General features: G+C 53.8%; 1 protein-coding gene across 3 annotated transcripts in view; it reads right to left on the bottom strand.

Moving 5' to 3' along the window:
• Positions 1-6,469: 6,469 nt before the first annotated feature.
• LOC137372244 (transmembrane protein 237-like) overlaps positions 6,470-20,535 on the bottom strand; it is a 40,918-nt gene continuing 26,852 nt past the window's right edge. For all 3 annotated transcript variants that reach the window (XM_068035912.1, XM_068035914.1, XM_068035913.1), the window contains 3 exons: positions 19,173-19,275; positions 17,284-17,405; positions 6,470-13,883 (listed from right to left, as the gene is read on the bottom strand). In XM_068035912.1, the coding sequence (XP_067892013.1) occupies positions 13,816-13,883; positions 17,284-17,405; positions 19,173-19,275 (293 nt within the window). In that variant the 3' untranslated portion in view covers positions 6,470-13,815. The remainder of the gene's footprint in view (positions 13,884-17,283; positions 17,406-19,172; positions 19,276-20,535) is intronic.

Here is a 20,535-nt window from a genome sequence, read left to right as displayed (position 1 = left end):
TCTCCGGCAGCTGAGCAGGAAAGGCCGAGGAGGGCCTGGGCCGAGCCGCCTCCCTTACCGGGTACAGGTAGAGCACGGCGCCGATCAGGAAAACCACGAAAGTGATGGCGAATATCGCGAAGTCCAGCATGGTGGCAGCCTACAACTGGGTCTCGGGCTGCAGCTCAACCCTGATCCAGGCCTCGCCCTCCTCCCCCTCCGGCCGGACACGTCCCCGGCCCCGCCCAGAACCCCGTCCCCATAGCAACTTGGCGCCGTCCCGACTCTCACCGTCCCGTTCACAGGTCTGCCAATGCTCCCAGGTCCATCCATTTCCAATGCCGGGTCTATCAGTATCCCATGGGTGGGGGTGGGGAGTAGGAGATGGGGGGGGAGGGAGGAGGAGATGGGAGGTGGGGGGTGGGGAGGAGGAGATGGGGGGGTGGGGGGGGGAGGAGGAGATGGGGGGGTGGGGGGGGGAGGAGGAGATGGGGGGGGTGGGGGGGGGAGGAGGAGATGGGGGGGTGGGGGGGGAGGAGGAGATGGGGGGGGGAGGAGGAGATGGGGGGGGGGAGGAGGAGATGGGGGGGGGGAGGAGGAGATGGGGGGGGGGAGGAGGAGATGGGGGGGGGGAGGAGGAGATGGGGGGGGGAGGAGGAGATGGGGGGGGGGGAGGAGGAGATGGGGGGGGGTGGGGGGGAGGAGGAGATGGGGGGGGGGTGGGGGGGAGGAGGAGATGGGGGGTGGGGGGTGGGGGAGGAGGAGATGGGGGGTGGGGGGTGGGGGAGGAGGAGATGGGGGGTGGGGGAGCAGAAGATGGGGGGTGGGGGGTGGGGGGGTGGGGGGGGGAGGAGGAGGTGGGGGGTGGGGGGTGGGGGGGGGAGGAGGAGATGGGGGGTGGGGGGTGGGGGGGGGAGGAGGAGATGGGGGGTGGGGGGGGGAGGAGGAGATGGGGGGTGGGGGGGGGAGGAGGAGATGGGGGGTGGGGGAGGGGGGGGTGGGGGGTGGGGGAGGAGGAGATGGGGGGTGGGGGAGGGAGGAGGAGATGGGGGGTGGGAGGGAGGAGGAGATGGGGGGTGGGAGGGAGGAGGAGATGGGGGGTGGGAGGGAGGAGGAGATTGGGGGTGGGGGGGGAGGGAGGAGGAGATTGGGGGTGGGGGGGGAGGGAGGAGGAGATTGGGGGTGGGGGGGGAGGGAGGAGGAGATTGGGGGTGGGGGGGGAGGGAGGAGGAGATTGGGGGTGGGGGGGGGAGGGAGGAGGAGATTGGGGGTGGGGGGGGGAGGGAGGAGGAGATGGGGGGTGGGGGGGAGGAGGAGATGGGGGGTGGGGGGGAGGAGGAGATGGGGGGGGGGGAGGAGGAGATGGGGGGGGGGGAGGAGGAGATGGGGGGGGGGAGGGAGGAGGAGATGGGGGGGGGGGGAGGGAGGAGGAGATGGGGGGTGGGAGGGAGGAGGAGATGGGGGGTGGGAGGGAGGAGGAGATTGGGGGTGGAGGGAGGAGGAGATTGGGGGTGGGGGGGGGAGGGAGGAGGAGATGGGGGGTGGGGGGGGGAGGGAGGAGGAGATGGGGGGTGGGGGGGGGAGGGAGGAGGAGATGGGGGGGGGGGAGGGAGGAGGAGATGGGGGGTGGGGGGGAGGAGGAGATGGGGGGTGGGGGGGAGGAGGAGATGGGGGGTGGGGGGGAGGAGGAGATGGGGGGGGGGGGAGGAGGAGATGGGGGGGGGGAGGAGGAGATGGGGGGGGGGGGGAGGAGGAGATGGGGGGGGGGGGGGGAGGAGGAGATGGGGGGGGGGGGGGAGGAGGAGATGGGGGGGGGGGAGGAGGAGATGGGGGGGGGGGAGGAGGAGATGGGGGGGGGGGAGGAGGAGATGGGGGGGGGGGAGGAGGAGATGGGGGGGGGGGAGGAGGAGATGGGGGGGGGGGGAGGAGGAGATGGGGGGGGGGGAGGAGGAGATGGGGGGGGGGGAGGAGGAGATGGGGGGGGGGGGAGGAGGAGATGGGGGGGGGGGGAGGAGATGGGGGGGGGGGGAGGAGATGGGGGGGGGGGGAGGAGATGGGGGGGGGAGGAGGAGTTGGGGGGGGGAGGAGGAGATGGGGGGGGGAGGAGGAGATGGGGGGGGGAGGAGGAGATGGGGGGGGGAGGAGGAGATGGGGGGGGGAGGAGGAGATGGGGGGGGGGAGGAGGAGATGGGGGGGGGAGGAGGAGATGGGGGGGGGAGGAGGAGATGGGGGGGGGAGGAGGAGATGGGGGGGGGGGGGGAGGAGGAGGAGATGGGGGGTGGGGGGGGGGGGGAGGAGGAGGAGATGGGGGGTGGGGGGGGGGGGGAGGAGGAGGAGATGGGGGGTGGGGGGGGGGGGGAGGAGGAGGAGATGGGGGGTGGGGGGGGGGGAGGAGGAGGAGATGGGGGGTGGGGGGGGGGAGGAGGAGGAGATGGGGGGTGGGGGGGGGAGGAGGAGGAGATGGGGGGTGGGGGGGGGGGAGGAGGAGGTGGTGGGGGGGAGGAGGAGGAGATGGGGGGGTGGGGGGGGGGAGGAGGAGGAGATGGGGGGTGGGGGGGGGAGGAGGAGGAGATGGGGGGTGGGGGGGGGAGGAGGAGGTGGGGGGGGGAGGAGGAGGAGATGGGGGGTGGGGGGGGTGGAGGAGGAGATGGGGGGTGGGGGGGGAGGAGGAGATGGGGGGTAGGGGGAGAGGAGATGGGGGGTAGGGGGGATGGGGATAGGGGGGGGAGGAGGAGATGGGGGGTAGGGGGGGGAGAGGAGGAGATGGGGGGTAGGGGGGGAGAGGAGGAGATGGGGGGTAGGGGGGGGGAGGAGGAGATGGGGGGTAGGGGGGGGGAGGGAGGAGGAGATTGGGGGGTAGGGGGGGGGAGGAGGAGATGGGGGGGAGGAGGAGATGGGGGGTAGGGGGGGGGAGGAGGAGATGGGGGGTAGGGGGGGGAGGAGGAAGAATGATGGGGAGGAGGAGATGATGATGGGGGTGGGGGAGGAGGAGGAGATGATGATGGGGGTGGGGGGGAGGAGGAGATGGTGATGGGGGTGTGGGGGGAGGAGGAGATGGGGGGGGGGAGGAGGAGGAGGATGGGGGGGGAGGAGGAGAGTGGGGGGGTGGAGGAGGAGATGGGGGGGGTGGAGGAGGAGATGGGGGGGTGGAGGAGGAGATGGGGGGGTGGAGGAGGAGATGGGGGGGTGGAGGAGGAGATGGGGGGTGGAGGAGGTGTTGGGGGGGGGTGGGGAGGAGATGGGGGGGGGTGGAGGAGGTGATGGGGGGGTGGAGGAGGAGATGGGGGGTGGAGGAGGAGATGGGGGGGTGGAGGAGGAGATGGGGGGGTGGAGGTGGAGATGGGGGGGTGGAGGAGGAGATGGGGGGGTGGAGGAGGAGATGGGGGGGGGGGAGGAGGAGATGGGGGGGGGAGAGGAGGAGATGGGGGGGGGAGGAGGAGATGGGGGGGGGGAGGAGGAGATGGGGGGGGGGGAGGAGGAGATGGGGGGGGAGGAGGAGATGGGGGGGGGAGGAGGAGATGGGGGGGGGAGGAGGAGATGGGGGGGGGGAGGAGGAGATGGGGGGGGGGGAGGAGATGATGATGGGGGTGGGGGAGGAGGAGGAGATGATGATGGGGGTGGGGGAGGAGGAGGAGGAGATGATGATGGGGGTGGGGGGGAGGAGGAGGAGATGATGATGGGGGTGGGGGGCAGGAGGAGATGATGATGGGGGTGGGGGGCAGGAGGAGATGATGATGGGGGTGGGGGGAGGAGATGATGATGGGGGTGGGGGGGAGGAGGAGATGATGATGGGTGGGGGGGGGAGGAGGAGATGATGGGGGTGGGGGAGGAGGAAGAAATGATGGGGGTGGGGGGAGGAGGAAGAAATGATGGGGGAGGAGGAGATGATGATGGGGGTGGGGGAGGAGGAGGAGATGATGATGGGGGTGGGGGGGGAGGAGATGATGATGATGGGGGTGGGGGGGGGAGGAGATGATGATGATGGGGGTGGGGGGGGGAGGAGATGATGATGATGGGGGTGGGGGGGGAGGAGGCGATGATGATGGGGGTGGGGGGGGAGGAGGCGATGATGATGGGGGTGGGGGGGGGAGGAGGCGATGATGATGGGGGTGGGGGGGGAGGAGGAGATGGGGGTGGGGGGGAGGAGGAGGAGATGATGGGGGTGTGGGGGGGTGGAGATGATGATGGGGTGGGGGGGGGAGGAGGAGATGGTTGGGGGGACGAGGAGGAGGTGGGGGTGGGGGGAGGAGATGATGATGGGGGTGGGGGGGGAGGAGATGATGATGGGGGTGGGGGGGGAGGAGATGATGATGGGGGTGGGGGGGGAGGAGATGATGGGGTGGGGGGGGAGGAGATGATGGGGTGGGGGGGGAGGTGAAGATGGGGGGGGGGGGAGGTGAAGATGGGGGGGGGGAGGTGAAGATGGGGGGGGGGGAGGTGAAGATGGGGGGGGGGGGGAGGTGAAGATGGGGGGGGGGAGAGGTGAAGATGGGGGGGGGAGAGGTGAAGATGGGGGGGGGGGAGGTGAAGATGGGGGGGGGGAGGTGAAGATGGGGGTGGGAGGTGAAGATGGGGGGGGGAGGTGAAGATGGGGGGGGGGAGGTGAAGATGGGGCAAGAATTCACTCTCTTGTTCAGGACAGGAGGGAGAAAGTTAGGGAAAGAAATAGTAATTTGAAGCATGCCAGTCAACCTTTTGAGAAATCACAATGGCTAATATTTTAATTCAAACACTTGTTTTATCATGATCGTACAATGCACATTTCAAACAAAAATTTCAGAGTAAGAACTTACATTTACAATTCACAATCTTAGGATGTCAAAGAGCTTTACAGCCAATGAAGTACTTTTGAAGCGTAGTCACTGTTGTAGTGTAGGAAACATGGCAGCCAATTTGTGCGCAGCAAGATCCCACAAACAGCAATGAGATTAATTACCAATCTGTTTTAATGATGTCGGTTGGGAAGTTAATATTGAGCAAGACACCAGGAGAACTCCCCTGCTCTTCCTTGAATAGTACCATGGGATCTTTCACATCACCTGAGAGGGCAGTTTCATGCCTAATTCGAAAAGAGGCTCTGACAGCACAGCACTCTCTCAGTACTGCACTGAAGTATCAGCTTAAATTTTGTGCTCATGTTTCTGGGTTGGGACTTGAACCCACAACCTTCTGAATGTGATAAGAACTGAGCCACAGCTTACACCTTTAAATTATAAGGAACTCTAAAGCAACCAGTGGATTTTATCTGACTCTCAGGCTATCCAGCTAAATCACTCAGTCCTATTTGTGCCCATATTATTCATCAGTCTTTCCTGCAGGAACTTAATGGGACTGAAGGTTTCGAAGGGGCTGTTCCTTACACTGGTGGATAAATTCTAACTCAGAACCTCAAACTCTGTTAGTATCAGTAACTTGAGATATATGGGGACATGACCCCTCAGTAAGTTAAATATTGCTGCTCCAAAGGAGAATCCATCTGAGGAGTCATTTTGGAGAAAAATCCTTTTCATTTGAAATAGAGGATTCATGTTCTGCAAGTGAGTGAGACGCAAAGGCTGTGTGTCCTGAAGCACTGGGTGATTCTGCTGGACATTCTATGTAAGGGGTATGTTGCACTGCAGTGTGCCGCTTCCTCCTCCCCACCCACCAGTCCCTCCATTCAGACATCTCCTCACTGCCTAGGAACTTCCACAGCTGCTTGGCCTAACATGTAGTTTGTCCCTTGACAACAACCAGTACTGCTCTGTGACTGGCTGCTAGCAATCTCACCTTTGTGGGGTAGGTATTGAAGCTGTCAGTTTCCTGCTTCTCTCTTCCACTCTGCTCCAAATCATTCCACTTTATTACTCTGTCAGGGAGCTGCCAAAACACATTTGAGTAAGGCAAGCTTCTTAAGCTATCACTCAACATTAGACGCTATACCTTCTGACGTTACTGGGGAATGTAGGACAACTCCCATTTGTGGCAGATTAGATAGGCTAAAGCTACCTCTCTACTGTCCCATCAAACACATCCAGGGCAGGTATAGTGTGGGGTTGGCTTGGAGGTGCTGAGTGGACGAGGTTCAGCTGACTGTGCATTGAAACTGGAGGCTGGAAGCTGTGTGACTGCTGCAAGGAGGAAGACTGAGACTGGAAGCAAGTTTTTCCATGCATTCTGACTAAAAGGAAGAAAACAAGAGGCCATAAGAACTGAAAGCTCTCATGAGTTTGGCTTTTGAAGCTCTTTCATTAATTGTTGGGGGAGGGGGAAGAAGAGACTTCAAGATCTTGAGGGGGCTGCTTTGTTCAATAGAGAGCTCCTGCGCTTAAAACCATTAAATAGAGAGCTCCCTCCCCTCCCCAACTACCAAGCCTGGGACAGCTGGAGCTGCCTGGGTGAAGAGACTTTCTGTTTTCCCTCAACATCGGAAGAGGCATGTGCTTGGGCAACTTACAGCTGTCCCAGTTGAAGACACACCCCCCCCCCACCCCACGGGAAGACCTACAGAGAGACTACCTTTAGCTAACATCTGCAGAGAGACTGATTCTTCCTGGCCTTCCTCTCCTTCAGCCTCTCTCCCCTTGCCATAACTCCCACCAAAGTATTTGTGGGACAGTTAATTATTTTCCTATCAACTCTATTTTGTTCGAAAAACAGTGGGTGTGACTCTTCTGCCCCATGGCTTCACAGTCCCCTCCAGTGGTGCGGCCTTCCTATGTTGCAGCAGCTGCTACAAACACTCCTGTGGCCCCGTCACCATTCAAAATCCTAACAACAAAGCATGGGGTGAAGAGTAACACCCACCCGACAATGATTATTGAGGCTTGCGTAAAGGCAATGGCTGAGGTTGTCGGCCCCTCAACCATGGTCATAACCTCAAAGATGTATGGGAAGGCTGTGGTATTCCTTAAGAACGAGCGGGCGGTGGCCCTGGCTGTGAGTAGGGGGCTCACGGTGGGCAGGACTTTCCTGCCAGTGGACCCTCTGGTGAGCTCCTCTTCCCCCACCTGCAGCATCTGGGAGAGGTGAGGTCAGGGGTCACCTCAGTCCCACTTGGTCTTCGGGAAAGCAGTCTTTGAAATGTCTACTCCTTCCGCCACCATCTATTCATGCAGCTGGCATGGGAGGAGATCTCATTAGGCCACTTTGATGTTGAGTTCCAGGGGGTAGCCTACCGTGTCTTCTGGACTTTGGGTGGGGCGCAGTGCCATGCCTGTAAAGGAGTTGGGCATGTTCAGAAGAACTGCCCAAACCTCCCATCCACTAACTCCACCTCGGCGGCCCAGGGTGGTACCGCTGCACCCACCCAACTCCTCCTACACCGTAGCTACCACCGCAGGTGCGGTTCCGGAGGTGGTGGTTTTCACAGCTTCTGGTAAGGATTGGGGGGCCTGTCCAGGTGGAAGCAAGGCTAGGCAAAAGAGCAAACACAGAGTGAGACATGGCCCTGGATACTGCGGCACAGCCCGAGCCGGGGCTCAACCCAAAGCCTGATCCCGGGAAACCCACATGCCATGGGAATGGGCTCGGGCCCAGGGTAATCGAGCCAAAGGACGGTGCAGAGGCAGAGGCCTCCGATGACATGGAGGTCTCTGAGTCTTTCGTGTCCTTGAGGGAAAAAGAGGAGAAGGCACCCCTCCACAAAGGAGGCACAAGGACCATCTGCTGGAGGGGAGCAGTCTCCTGGCTTGGGTCCCCGGGTCCCCCGCCTGCCACGACCACCATCAAGGCCTGAAGGCCTAAGCAGGAGCTCCCTACCCCTCAGGATGTGGCTCCTCCTAGAGGAGCAAATGGAGCCCTGCTTATGGTGGGGGAGCCTAGGGACGCTCCTGGAGAAACCTCCCCATCTGTCACTGGGTTGAGTGCCCTGGGTGGAGGGGAGGGCAAGGCCCCCAAGGGTCGGCCCTCCCAGCTAACGTCCGGTCCCGACCGGGATGGACCTGACCCAATTGTGATTGAAGATACTGCCCTGCCTGCTGGGCCTGTGGGTGCTGGCGGGGTGAGAGATAGCCTCCTCTCTCCGCTTCCATCCCTGGCTCCAGCAGGTTTTCCGGAGTCGGGAACCATCGTCTACCCTGGGCCGCTCACTGGCCTGGGGGTGGCTTGGCATCCTGAACCGCTGGTGCCCATAGGCCCAGCCTCCCTTCAAGAACCGAGGGAGGACTCCTCTGCCATGGATCCTGGGGGTGAAATCACGACAGAGGTTGGACCAGCTGTCCACCCCAGTGTGGGGTGGGTGTCCTGGCCGCTGGCGGTGATGACCCGGAGGAGGATGGGGAGTCTGTGCGGGGCACAGAGGATGATAGTCCACCATCTCACAGGCGATGGATTCAATACCTCCTACCGAGTCTCCCCTCATCCCCACTGCAGAACTCCGGAACTGCCTTGCAGCCTGCAGGGGTTGCCATATAAAGTTCAGCTAGCCCTTGAACGCTGGTCAAATTTGAGGCTAATCATCCAGTCCATCTGAGCCACCCTCAAGAAGGGGGGCAAGGGTGCAGAAGTGAAACTGGTGGTTTCAATGCGTTCCTCCCCGGGTTACTGGAGGAGTGGAAGACGAGGTACACTTCTGCTCCCTCCTCGCTGTTGGTGACAGTTTTCCAAGTACTTTTGACATGAAGATAACCATAGACAGTGTCAACATTAACTGCAGCAGAGGGTCTCTATGCAGATTTCACAATCTCTCAGTCCTCAGGGAGGTATACAGTGAGCTTTCTGCAGGAAACCCACACCGTTCCGGGAGACAAAGCCAGCTGGCTCCTGGAGTGGCAGGATAGGGTGTACACGAGTCATCTCATCCCTACTTCGAATGGGCTGGCTAACTTGTTGGCTCCGACTTTTCAGTGTCTTGGGGGTCAAGGAGCATGCGCCGGGCCGCTTGCCGTTCGCCTGGGTGATGGCCGCTCCACTTTGTGGACGTGTAAGCGCCTAGGACTGACGCGTTGCAAGCTCACTTCTTTAAAGAAGTGTCCGCTCTTTTGATAGTGGTGAGTGCATCATCCTCGGGGCGGATTTTAACTGTATCCTCGGTGAGGGATCTCTCCGGTCCCCAGCGCGGCCAAGCATCAGTGGAGGAGTTGAGGGAACTGATCTGCTCCCTCGACTCATTGGATGTCTGGCAGAATCTCCATCCTGACTCCAGTGCCTTCACATGGAGTTCTGGAGGAGAAGGGTCCCTGAATCCACCACCTCTACATTTCGCAGGCATACGTCTCCTGCATCTCGGCAGCCTCCACGTGGCTGGTGCCGTGCTCGGACCACCTGGTGTGGGCAGATCTCACTCTGCTCCGCACGCGGGTGGTGTCTGCGTACTGGCACTTTAACAACTGGCTGCTGGAGGACCAGCGATTCCAGGATTCGTTCCATCGATTTTGGGCCGACTGAAGGAGGAAGCAGGGGGCTTATCCTCCTTGAGGCTGTGGTGGGACGTGGGCAAGACTCACATCCGTGTCTTCCGTCAGGAGTACGCGAAAGGGTCGATCAAGAGGTGGGAGGCCGAGATCGAGCACCCGGAGAGGGAGGTGTTCGACTTGGTCCCGTCTTGGTCAGGCCGTCGTGGATCCGGCCCTGTGGCAGGCGTACAATGAGGGGCATACTTAGGGACCTGCAGCTTGTAGGGTCCTGAGGCACATACGTGAGGTCGCAGGTCCAGAACCTGGAAGATTTGGACCGTGCCTCACCCCTCTTCTACTCGCCGGAAAAATGGCGGGGCGTTTCGTAAGCAGCTTGTTGAGCTGCTGGCCACGACGGATCCTCAATCATGGATCCGCGCAGTCTTGTGGGAGGACCTGCCGAAATTCTGCCCAGAGAATGGCGAAGGACCAGAGACTCCACTGACCAGTGCCCTCCACCAGCTCTCGAGGGGCAAATCTGTGTAGGTTGTGAGGGAAAGCCTGGCGACTGGGGAGGTGCCCCTCGTGGCGCAGGGCGGTCATCATCTTGCTGCCTAAGAGGGGCGATCTCCGCTTGCTTAAGAACTGGAGTCCGGTCTCCCTCCTCGGCACGGATTATCAGATCTTTACCTGGGCTATGTCTACCTGCCTGGGCTCCGTGCTGACCCACATGATCTACCCCGACAAGTCCTACACAGTCCCAGGCCAGTCCATCCAGGACAACATCCACCTGGTCTGGGACCTGATCCATCTTTTCCAGAGACCCGAAACCCTCCACTGGAGCCGGTCCCGCACAACCTGAGCCGCCTCTCAGAAATGCCCTCCGTGCCATTCCACATCACTCGGAGGGGTTTTCTGTACGGGATGCTCCTGCACACTCTCCACTTCCTCACCCTCATCTTCCACCCAGACATGCTGTGGCGGTTGGTGTTTCCCTGTGACAGCGAGGGGAAACCCCGGTGGAGGTCTCTCTATGCGGGAGTTCTCGTCCTTTACATCTGGGACCTGGGGAGGAGGGAGCTGCACAGGGCAGTCCCATGCAATAGACCTTTAAGCAGGCTCACGGAATCCCACGCCGTCTGTAATTTCTGCGGCGTGGATGGGTCAGTGTTCCATGTATATATGGAGTGCGCGCGGTTGCAGCCTCTGAGTATTTAAAGGGGCTGCTCCTCAAGTTTTGGTTGCACTTCAGCCCCACTTCCCTGACCTTTGGGTACCCGGTGCAGAGTGGGGTGGGCTGGGAGGAGGATCTCATCGGTCTGCGCCAGGGGCTGGCCAAGGTGGCAATGCACATGTCCAGGCTGCGGGATGTTGGGGGGGGTCTGTCCGCCCTGATTGCCTGCCCGCCCTGATTGCCTGCCCCTCTTCCAAGGTTACATTCGCGCCCGGGTGTCCCTGGAGAAGGAGCATGCGGTGTACACCGGTTCACTTGAGGCCTTCTGTGACCGGTGGGCACCGCAGGGGCTGGAGTGCATCATTGATGCAGACAATGCTATTTTAATTTGAGTTTTTGTTTTATTTATTCGATTTTAATAAAATTATTTTATGTAATGTATATAAGGGGAGCCTGAGGAGTAAAGGCCCCCTAAACAAATAATATATAAAAGATGCCTATGGTATAAAGGCTTCATTCATAAAAAAGGGTAAAGAAAAAAGAAAAAATCCTACACGGTCCCGAGTTGTCTATCCAGGACAACATTCACCTGGTCTGGGACCTAATCCATCTTTCCCAGATACTGGTCTTTCTCTCCCTCAATCAGGAGAAGGCGTTCGACAGGGTGGATCACGAATATCCTTTCGGGACACTGCACACATTCAGACTTGGGCCACATTTTGTAGCCCAGGTCCGACTTTCATATGCCACCGCAGAGTGTCCGGTCAAAGATCCTTGACGGCGCCCTTTCACTTTGGAAGAGGAGTACGTCAGAGTTGCTCCATGTCTGGCCAAGTACATACCATCTGCGTGGCGCCATTCCAGCGCCCGCTTTGCAGGAGGTTGGCGGGTTTGCCTCTGAGTGGGCTGGGCATACGGGTCATCCTCCTGGCTTATGCCAATGATGTGCTCCTCATGGTCATAGATCCCTTTGACTTGCGGAGGATAGGCGAGAGACTGCAGACCTTTTCTGCCACGTCCTCCGCCAGGATCAATTGGGAGAAATGTTCTGGACTCCTGGTGGGTCAGTGGCAGGTGGACTCCCTGTTGGAGGAGTTAACACCTATTGCGTGGAGCACCACGTACCTCCTGTATCTTTGAGTGCACCTGAGCCCTGCTGAGGAAGCCTGGCTGGCAAACTGGCAGGAGTTGGAGGCGGCTAGGGCACTGGACAGGACTGCTCAGAGTGCTTTCCTGCAGGGGCTGAGTGCTGATCATAAACGAACTGGTGGCCTCGATGCTGTGGTACTGGTTGGTCACTTTGGTCTCGCCCCCTGCATCTGCCACCAAGATCCAGATGAAGGTGGTCGATTTCTTCTGGGGTATGAGGAAACACTGGGTCTCTGCCATGGTCCTGCGTCTCCTGATTGAGGAGGGTGGTCAACGCTGATGTGCATTCGCACCCAAACTGCAACTCTCTGCCTTCGGACCCTGCAGAGATACCTGATTGTCGAACGTCCTCCCAAATGGTGTTTGCTGGTGATATATTTTTTCCACCGGGGCACTGCCTTCAAGATGACACGTAGCTCCTGGCAGCGAACGTGAGCCGCACCTCTCAGAGAGTTGTCTGTATTTTACCAGGATCTAGTCAAAGTCTGGAACATGGTCGCCTCCAGTCAGGATGCTCCCCTGCCGGCAGAGGAGGGGGTCCTGGCTGTCCGGGCTGCCGGCTCTGGGAACGGACCAACAGGTGGAAGAGTAGCGGAAGCCTCCAGGGCGCCCCTCACTTCAGTTATCGAGGGGGCTTGGGAGTTTGCAGTACTCCCAGCTGAGCTGACTCCCACTCAGCAGGAACTGCTCATCAGACCCAGGCCCTGAAACCCTCCTCGGGAGATGGTCCCACACAGCCCGAGCCTCGGAAATGCCCTCCGAGCCATTACACACTGCGTGGAAGGGTTTCCTATATGGGCTGCTCCTGCACACTCTCCACATCCTTGCCCTCGTCTGCCACTCAGATACGCCGTGGTGGTCTACGTTGCCATCTTGTGACGAGGGGAAATCCCAGCGGAGGTCTCTCTAAGTGGGAGTCCTCCCCCTTTATATCAGAGACCTGGGGTGGAGGGTGCTGCACAGGATAATCCCGTGTAATAGGCTTTTAAGTAGGTTCACTGACTCCCAGGCCGCCTGTAATTTCTGCGGCCTGGATGAGTCCGTCTTCCAAGTATATGTGGAGTGTGTGATGTTGCAGCCCCTCTGAGCATTTAAGATGGCTGCTCCTCAAGTTTTGGTTGCAGTTCAGCCCCACACCCCTGATCTTTGGGCACCCGGTGCCGGGGCGGGAGGGGGAATCTCCTCGTCGGTCTGCTCCTGGGTCTGGCCAAGTGGCAATTCATAGGTCCAGGCAGCGGGCCGTCGGGGGGGGGGGGGGGGGCGGGGTCCATCCACCCTGATTGCCTGCCCCTCTTCTGAGGTTATGTTCGCGCCTGGGTGTCTCTGGAGAAGGAATATGCTGTGTCCGCCAGTTCACTTGAGACCTTCCAAGACCGATGGGCGCCGCAGGGGCTGGAGTGCATCATCAATGCCAAAAATGGCATTTTAATTTGAGTTCTGTTTCATTTATTTGTTTTTAATAAAGTTATTTATTGAATATACATATAAAGGGGGCCTGAGGAATAAAGGCCCCCTCGACAAAAATAAATAAAAAGGGACGTGGGGTATAAAGGCCACCTTCAAAAAGGAAAAAAAAACAGGTTAGATACAGTGTAAAGCTCCCTCTACACGGTCCCATCAACCACCCAGGGCAGGTACAGCATGGGTTAGATACAGAGTAAAGGTCCCTCTGCAGTGTTCAAAAAATGTTCTTCATTCCAATCTCAGAACTGCACCCCCTAGTGCACCAATGTGGTATTGTTACCATTTTCTTCACCAGCCATCCCTATAACTTCTCCAAGATGTCAAAGTTGGTTGCAAACTGTGCTGAATTAAGGGAAGTTTTGAGTGAGAAGCACTGATCCGCAAGAAACTGGCCCGATCCTGCAAAGTAGACATCCATTCCATTGGCCTAAGCTGCATCTGAACACAGGTGCCAGGTACTAATTATAGCGTGCTGCTTTACTCTACACCCAATCCACTAATATTACACTTCTCGTATTGGATAATGAGGAAATATAATGTTCAATGTGGACATCCTTTCAACTCCTGCTTAACATGGCTGGAGATTGTCTTTGAGGTAAAACATAAGAATGGACCTCTACACCATCTAATTTCATCATACACAGCTATACAAAAGGAATTCCAAGTACCCTGTAGCCAGACCATTCAGACAGAAAGTTCCGTACACCTCAGTTCGGTATTAATCCATACATCATTTTAAGCTTGCACTTTGGTTTTCTCATCACGTTCAACCATGTCATTCACGTGTGATCCAAACTCCAATTCTGCAAAGGAAAGCAAAAACTTTAGTGCAATGTGAGCTGTTGGAAATGAGTCACCATTTCTGAAACAAAGGTTCAGCCCATCAAGAATGACATCAGCCTGATAACCTGACATTCTGGGTTATACTTTCCCCTGTTCGTTAACTATAGCAAAAATTGGCTTGAAGTGTGATGGAGGCAAAGCACCAACCTTCATATTAAAAAATGTACTGCAGGAATATTATATGAAACTTTAGTTGGTTCAAGATAATGTAATTTCAAGGACTGACTTTGGTTGCCCTTATTTTTACCTTAAGATTTTTTTTTTATAAGTGCTTACAGTAAAGTAATACACAAACCCCGTCTATTGTTACATATATTTCTGTGTGGCCTATCCATCAGATTGTCGTAGAAACCTAACTGGTTCACTACATTGAGTCTACATCACAGAAACAGGCCATTCGGCCCAATGCCAGCGTTTACAATCCACACACGCCTCCTCCCATCCCTCTTCATCTAATCCTATCAGTATAACCTTCTGTTCCTTTCTCCTCATGTGTTTATCCAGCTTCCCCTTAAATGCATCTATGCTATTTGCCTGAACTACTCCTTGTAGTAGTGAATTCCACATTCTCACCACCCTTTGGATAAAGATGTTTCCCCTAAATTCCTTATTAGATTTATTAGTGACTGTCTTATATCCATGACCTTTAGTTTTGGATGTCCCCGCATGTGTAAACCTTTTCCCTATATCTGCCCTATCAAACCCTTTCGTAATCTTAAAGACCTTTATCAGGTCACCCCTCAGCATTTTCTTTGAGAGGAAAAAGCCCCAGCCTGTTCAGCCTTCCTGATAGATATATCCTCTCAGTTCTGGTGTCACCCTTGGTGCAAAAATGATTCACTTCTCCAGTGCCTCAATATTCTTTCTATAATATGGAGACCAGACTGTGCAGAGTACTCCAAGTGTGGTCTAACCAAGGTTTGATACAAGTTTCACATGACTTCTCTGCTTTTCAATTCTATCTGTCTAGAAATGAACTCCAGTTCTTGGTTTGCTTCTTTTATGGCCTTATTAACCTGCATCACTACTTTTAGTCATGTGTGTATCTGTGCCCCTTGTTCCTCTACTCCATTTATACTCTATTACTACCCATTTAGACTATTATTAATATCCTTTAAGGCAGGAAACCAATCTGGCATAGATGTGACTCCAGTCCCACACCAATGTAATTGACTCTTATCCGCCTTGGGCCCAGCAAGCCACTTTGTTGTATCAAACTGCTACACATGCAGCAGTTAACCCACCTTGGCTGGATAATTTGGGATGGGCAATAAACACCCACATCCTGAGAATGAATAGAAGTAAGTATGGACAACGACTGGGATGCTGCAATTCTGTATGATGCTCTTGACAGTTGAACATCTCACCAACTGACCATCTCAGCTCACACATGTCCCCCGGCAATGTAATGAGGCTTGTCATCCTTGTGGAGACATACCCCAGCAAGGAATCTTGGTTTCAGCAGGAAGAAATGGATGCAGAGAATGTGGTCAGGGGAGCACAACCTAGATAGCTACAACTTGCTTATATAATACATTTTTTAAAAAGTCCCAAAGTGCTTCACAGGAGAGTAATCAGACATTGACAATGACCCAAAGAAGGAGATATTATAACAGAAGACCAAACGCTTGGTTAAAGTGCAAGTCTTAAAGGAGCGAGGCAGAGGTTTAGGGAGGGAATTAGACAGTTGAAAGTGCGTCTGCTCAAGAGACCAGAATTGGAGGAATGCAAAATTCTCAAAGGGTTGTAGGGCTGCGGACAGATTTGAACACAAGATGAGAATTTTAAATACAAAGCATTGTTAAACCAGCAGCCAGCATAGATCAGCGAGCACAGTGGTGATATGTGAACAGGACTTAGTGTGAAGCTTGGAAGAGCTCAAGTTTACAAAAAGTGGAAAATGGTAGGCTGGCCAGGAGAGCTTTGAAATAATTGAGTCTGGAGTTAAAATTATGGATGAGGGTTTCAGCAGCAGATGAACGATGTTACAGTGGTGGAAGTAGGCAGTCTTATTGTTAAGAACGTAAGAAATGAGCAAGATTGGCCAGACTGCCCTTCGGGTCTGTTCTGCCATTCAATATGATAATAGCTGATTTTCTGCCACAAAGCCACTTTCCCGCCTGCTCTCCATTTCCCTTGATTCACTGAGAGACCAAACAATCTATCCATCTACCTATCTCAGCCTTGAATACACTCAACAATTGAGCAACAAATCCCTCTAGGTTACAGAACTCCAAAGATTCACAACTCTTTGAGTGAAGAAATTTCTCATCTCAGTCCTAAATGATCAATCCCTTATCCTGAAACAATGCCCCTGCATTCTACTCTCCCCAGCCAGGAGAAAAATATGTTCCACCCAGATCTGAACTCAGATTGCTGGATTCAGAGTCCAGAGTGCTCACCATTACAGCTTGGAACCCATTCCCAGCACCGAACCCATTCCCAGCACCATAACTGCCAAACCCATAAATTCTGGTGGAACTTGAACTCTCAACCTCTGAACTTCTTGAAACTAAGTTATGTTCATGAAAAGTCCAATGCACTACACAATGCACCATAAAGCTGACCACCCAACTTTTGAATGTCTTATCTGCCATTGACTATAAGTCCATCGCGCGATCCATTGCACACTGAGCAGTGAGGGGGGATATGGAGTCTGAAGCTCAGTTCGGGGTCAGACAGGATCTAGTACTCACAGACCATCCTTACTCTGCTGGCAATGGTCCTTCCCACAGCATCACTTAATCAATGTTCCATGAGGTCCTTTGGCATAGTGTACCACCAACAATATAATGAACACAGAGAATATAATCAATTCTAGCCAAATACACCTTCAATGATAACAAAAGGAACACAAGCCACACAGATGGTTAACATGTAGGGAGCTATCACAAGTTCCAGCTTTGCAATGTTATTTGTACCCCTTGATCTGTATACAGGCTTTCACTTCACCAGCATGTACTAATACTGTCAGAAAAACCCCAGGAATACATAGCAAGTCCATCTGCATCCACAGAGAGGTGAAGGCACGGAAGAAGGGTCACTACCTGTCATTTCTCTTTACATATGCTAAGAACATGTTGGGTATTACCAGCATCTTGTTTTTGTTCCACATTTCCTGAACCTGCCTTATTTTTCCATTCTTGGTTGTGTCCTTCCTATCCTTCTAAATGCAAATTAGCATATTCCCTCCAATCTGCATTCTTGAAGCTTTTCAAACCAGGTATCATCGAACCATGACTTGCTGATTTACCCACCTCTCCTCTTTTATCCTGGTCACCACTGGGATGATGATCTGCACCATAAGCTTTGGCCCAAACACTAATTTCTCACCATTAATCATAATCTTTGCTCATGTACCTTCAGTGTAATCAAGCATAGGGTGATATGACAGGAAGATCCAGGCCAGTCCAACCAAGATGGTCACAACCAGATTCACTACAATCCAAGGGTGCAGAATCTGAAACTCTGATCCAGAAGGCCTGTGGGGAAAGAGGCAGAGAGTCATTTATTACCAGGTTCTGCAGTGAAACACTGTATAGTATATACTTTGAAACATACCAATGGAACAGGGCACTGTATCTCACTCAGATTCTAATACCCACATTTGGAAGATCGCTACACTCAGCTTAGTAGTCAAGTGATTATGGTCCTGGACTAACAACCAAGAGGTCAGGAGTTTGTCCCAGCACGGCGATTTGTGATATTTGGTCATTGGTGCACTGTCACCAGAAAAATAGCTGAAAGCTGCTGGACTGTTGTAAATACTCAGGGAATGACCTGCCATCTCTATCCAGCCTTGCCTACAAGTGACTCCGATGCTACATTACACAGTCAATACCTAATGCTCTCAGGGCAACTAGAGATTGGAAATAAACATGCATTTATTGCGTCACCACATCTTAACACAAGGGATTGGTGGGCAGCCCAATTTTGTACACTGTGAGATCCAATACTATACTTAAGAATGGGGGTCTACTCCTCAATTGGGAGGGAAGCGAATGGTGCACTCATAGGGGAAGAAGGTTCAATGCTGCACAGGGGTATGGGTCCAACAGTGACTTGGGGGTGCAATGCTGCTCTCGGGCAGGAGGTCCAATGCTGCCCTCAAGGGAAGCTTCAATATTACAAGGGGCGGGAGATCCAATGCTTCACACAATGGCTCCAATACTACAACCTAAATGTAGTTACAGGAATAGGCACAATAATCAGGTCCTGCTCCTCTTTGTCCTTCATGTACTTTCCTGCTAAATTAGCTGGTGGCAGACGTCAATAAATAAAAACATCGACAGACTCTCCAATGTGGACGATCCTTTTGGATTCAGAGGAGAGGGCTGCCAACTAGCTGGCACCCTAACTGGCATGTAAAGCTAAAAAGATTGAGGAAAAAAAATCAAAACTCTCTCGAATTGGAGCATCTATGTTAATAGCTGAACTCAAGATTTGCTAAGACGTAAAAATATCAGGGAGAAACTCTCTCTAATCTCATCATCTTTAGAACTAAAAGCATTAAGTTACTTGAGGCCAAATCCTAAACTAACTTATGTCCTTCTTTAACCCCTCCCTCACCCAAGGGTGCTGACAACTGCAGCACTGCAGTGAGACGTCCCTTCCACTAGAGCCAACACAGCATTTGTCAGTACATTACTCGATCGTTAGCACCAGTGTAGCAGAGCACAGGCAGCACGTGTCAGTAGACCATTCGATTGCAGGTAGCATCATTGCTGTGCAAACGCAGCACATGTCGGCAATCTATTCAATTGTAAGCAGCATCATAGCCAAGCACAGGCAGTGTGTGTCAGTAGACTACTGGACAGTGGGCAGCATTGTGGCAGAGCACAGGCATGGTTTTGGAGGCTGAGCCTCCAGCAAGCTACCAGCTTTCACTCAATCATTTTCTCTTATCCACTGCTCACCAGCATTTCAGGATTGCCAACAACATATGAACATTCACCCTTTCAGATAAAGGCTCAGTAAGATGGGAGAGTCACAGAATATCCCTCTCACTAAAGCACTCCACACCAACACCTCTCATCCTTTCGTAAGCGCCAGTTGCAAACAGTGTACGGCTTAAAATAAAACAGTACAGTATATAATTAGCAATAGTCTGATAGGCACGACTAATTACTGGCTTGCACAATGTTGTTCACAGATTTAAAAACTAATAGCACACCTGGAAAAAAAGCCTCTGCATTTTATGATTCCATTGGAGCCCTGTTACAATAGAACAGGCATGGCCTGCAACTTACCAAAGGCTGATATTAGAGTGTGGTAGAACTGGGAACCGGTACTTGTTAAGCCGGTCACTAGGCATCTGTTGGCTCAGTGAGAGTATCAGAGCTGTGAAGTACACTGCAGACAGAAAGAGAACACTATATATGCCACCAAACAAACTGAGGAAGCAGTCTTCATTACATAAGGACATCAGAACTAGGAGCAAGAGTAGGCAATTCAGCCCCTTGAGCCTGCTCCACCATTCAATACGATCATGGCTGATCTCATCTTGGCCTCAACTCCACTTTCCTACCTGTTCTCCATAACCCTTCAACCCATTACTAATTAAAAATCTGTCTCTCTCCTCTTTAAATTTACTCAATGTCCCGGCACTCAGGGGTAGTGAATTCCATAGACTCACCACCCTTTGAGAGAAGTAATTTCTCCTCATCTCAGTTTTAAATCTGCTACCCCTTATCCTAAAACTATAACTTCTCATTCCAGATTGCCCCACCAGAGGAAACATCCTCTCGACATGTACTTTATCAACCCCCTTAATCATCTTAAATACCTCAATTAGATCTCCTCTCATTCTTCTAAACTCGAGAGAGTAAAGGCCTAAATTGCTCTCCCTTCATAAGACAAACCCCTCATCTCTGGAATCAATCTAGTAAACCTCCTCTGAACTGCCTCCAATGCAACTACATCCCTCCTCAAGTAAGGGGACCAAAACTCTATGCAATACTCCAGATGCGGTCTCAGTAATGCCTTGTACAGTTGCAACAACACTTCCCTACTTTTATACTCTATTCCTTTAGCAATAAATGCCAAAATTCCATTTGCCTTCCTTATTACCTGCTGCACCTGCTTACTAGTTTTTTGTGATTCATGCACGAGGACACCCAGATCCCTCTGCACCGAAGAACTCTGAAGTTTCTCTCCATTTAGATAATAAGTTGCCTTTCTATTCTTCTGACCAAAATGGATAACCTCACACTTATCCACATCCACCAGTCAGATTTTGGCCCATTCACCTAACCTATCCATATCCATTTGTAAATTTCATTTCTTTATTGTAACTTTCTATCCCACCTATTTTAGTGTCATCTGCAAATTTGGCTATAGTACCTTCTATCCCTGAATCCAAGTCATTAATGTAGATTGTAAATAGTTGGGGACCGAGGACTGAACCCTGTGGCACCCACTAGTTACATCTTGCCAACCAAAAAAGGACCCATTTATCCTGACTCTCTCTTTTCTGTTGGTTACCAATCCTCTATCCAAGCTAATAAATTGTCCCTAACCCCATGTGATCTTAGCTTGTGTATTAACCTTTTGCGCTGTTTAATGTGAAAATAAATAAATTAAAAGATTAATTTAAAAAAGGAAGAAAGATGT

Source organism: Heterodontus francisci, chromosome 7 (assembly GCF_036365525.1).
Source record: "Heterodontus francisci isolate sHetFra1 chromosome 7, sHetFra1.hap1, whole genome shotgun sequence".
Lineage (NCBI taxonomy): Eukaryota > Metazoa > Chordata > Chondrichthyes > Heterodontiformes > Heterodontidae > Heterodontus > Heterodontus francisci.
The sequence above is the reverse complement of the archived record's forward strand: the minus strand, read 5'-3'. Positions and strand labels throughout refer to the sequence as shown.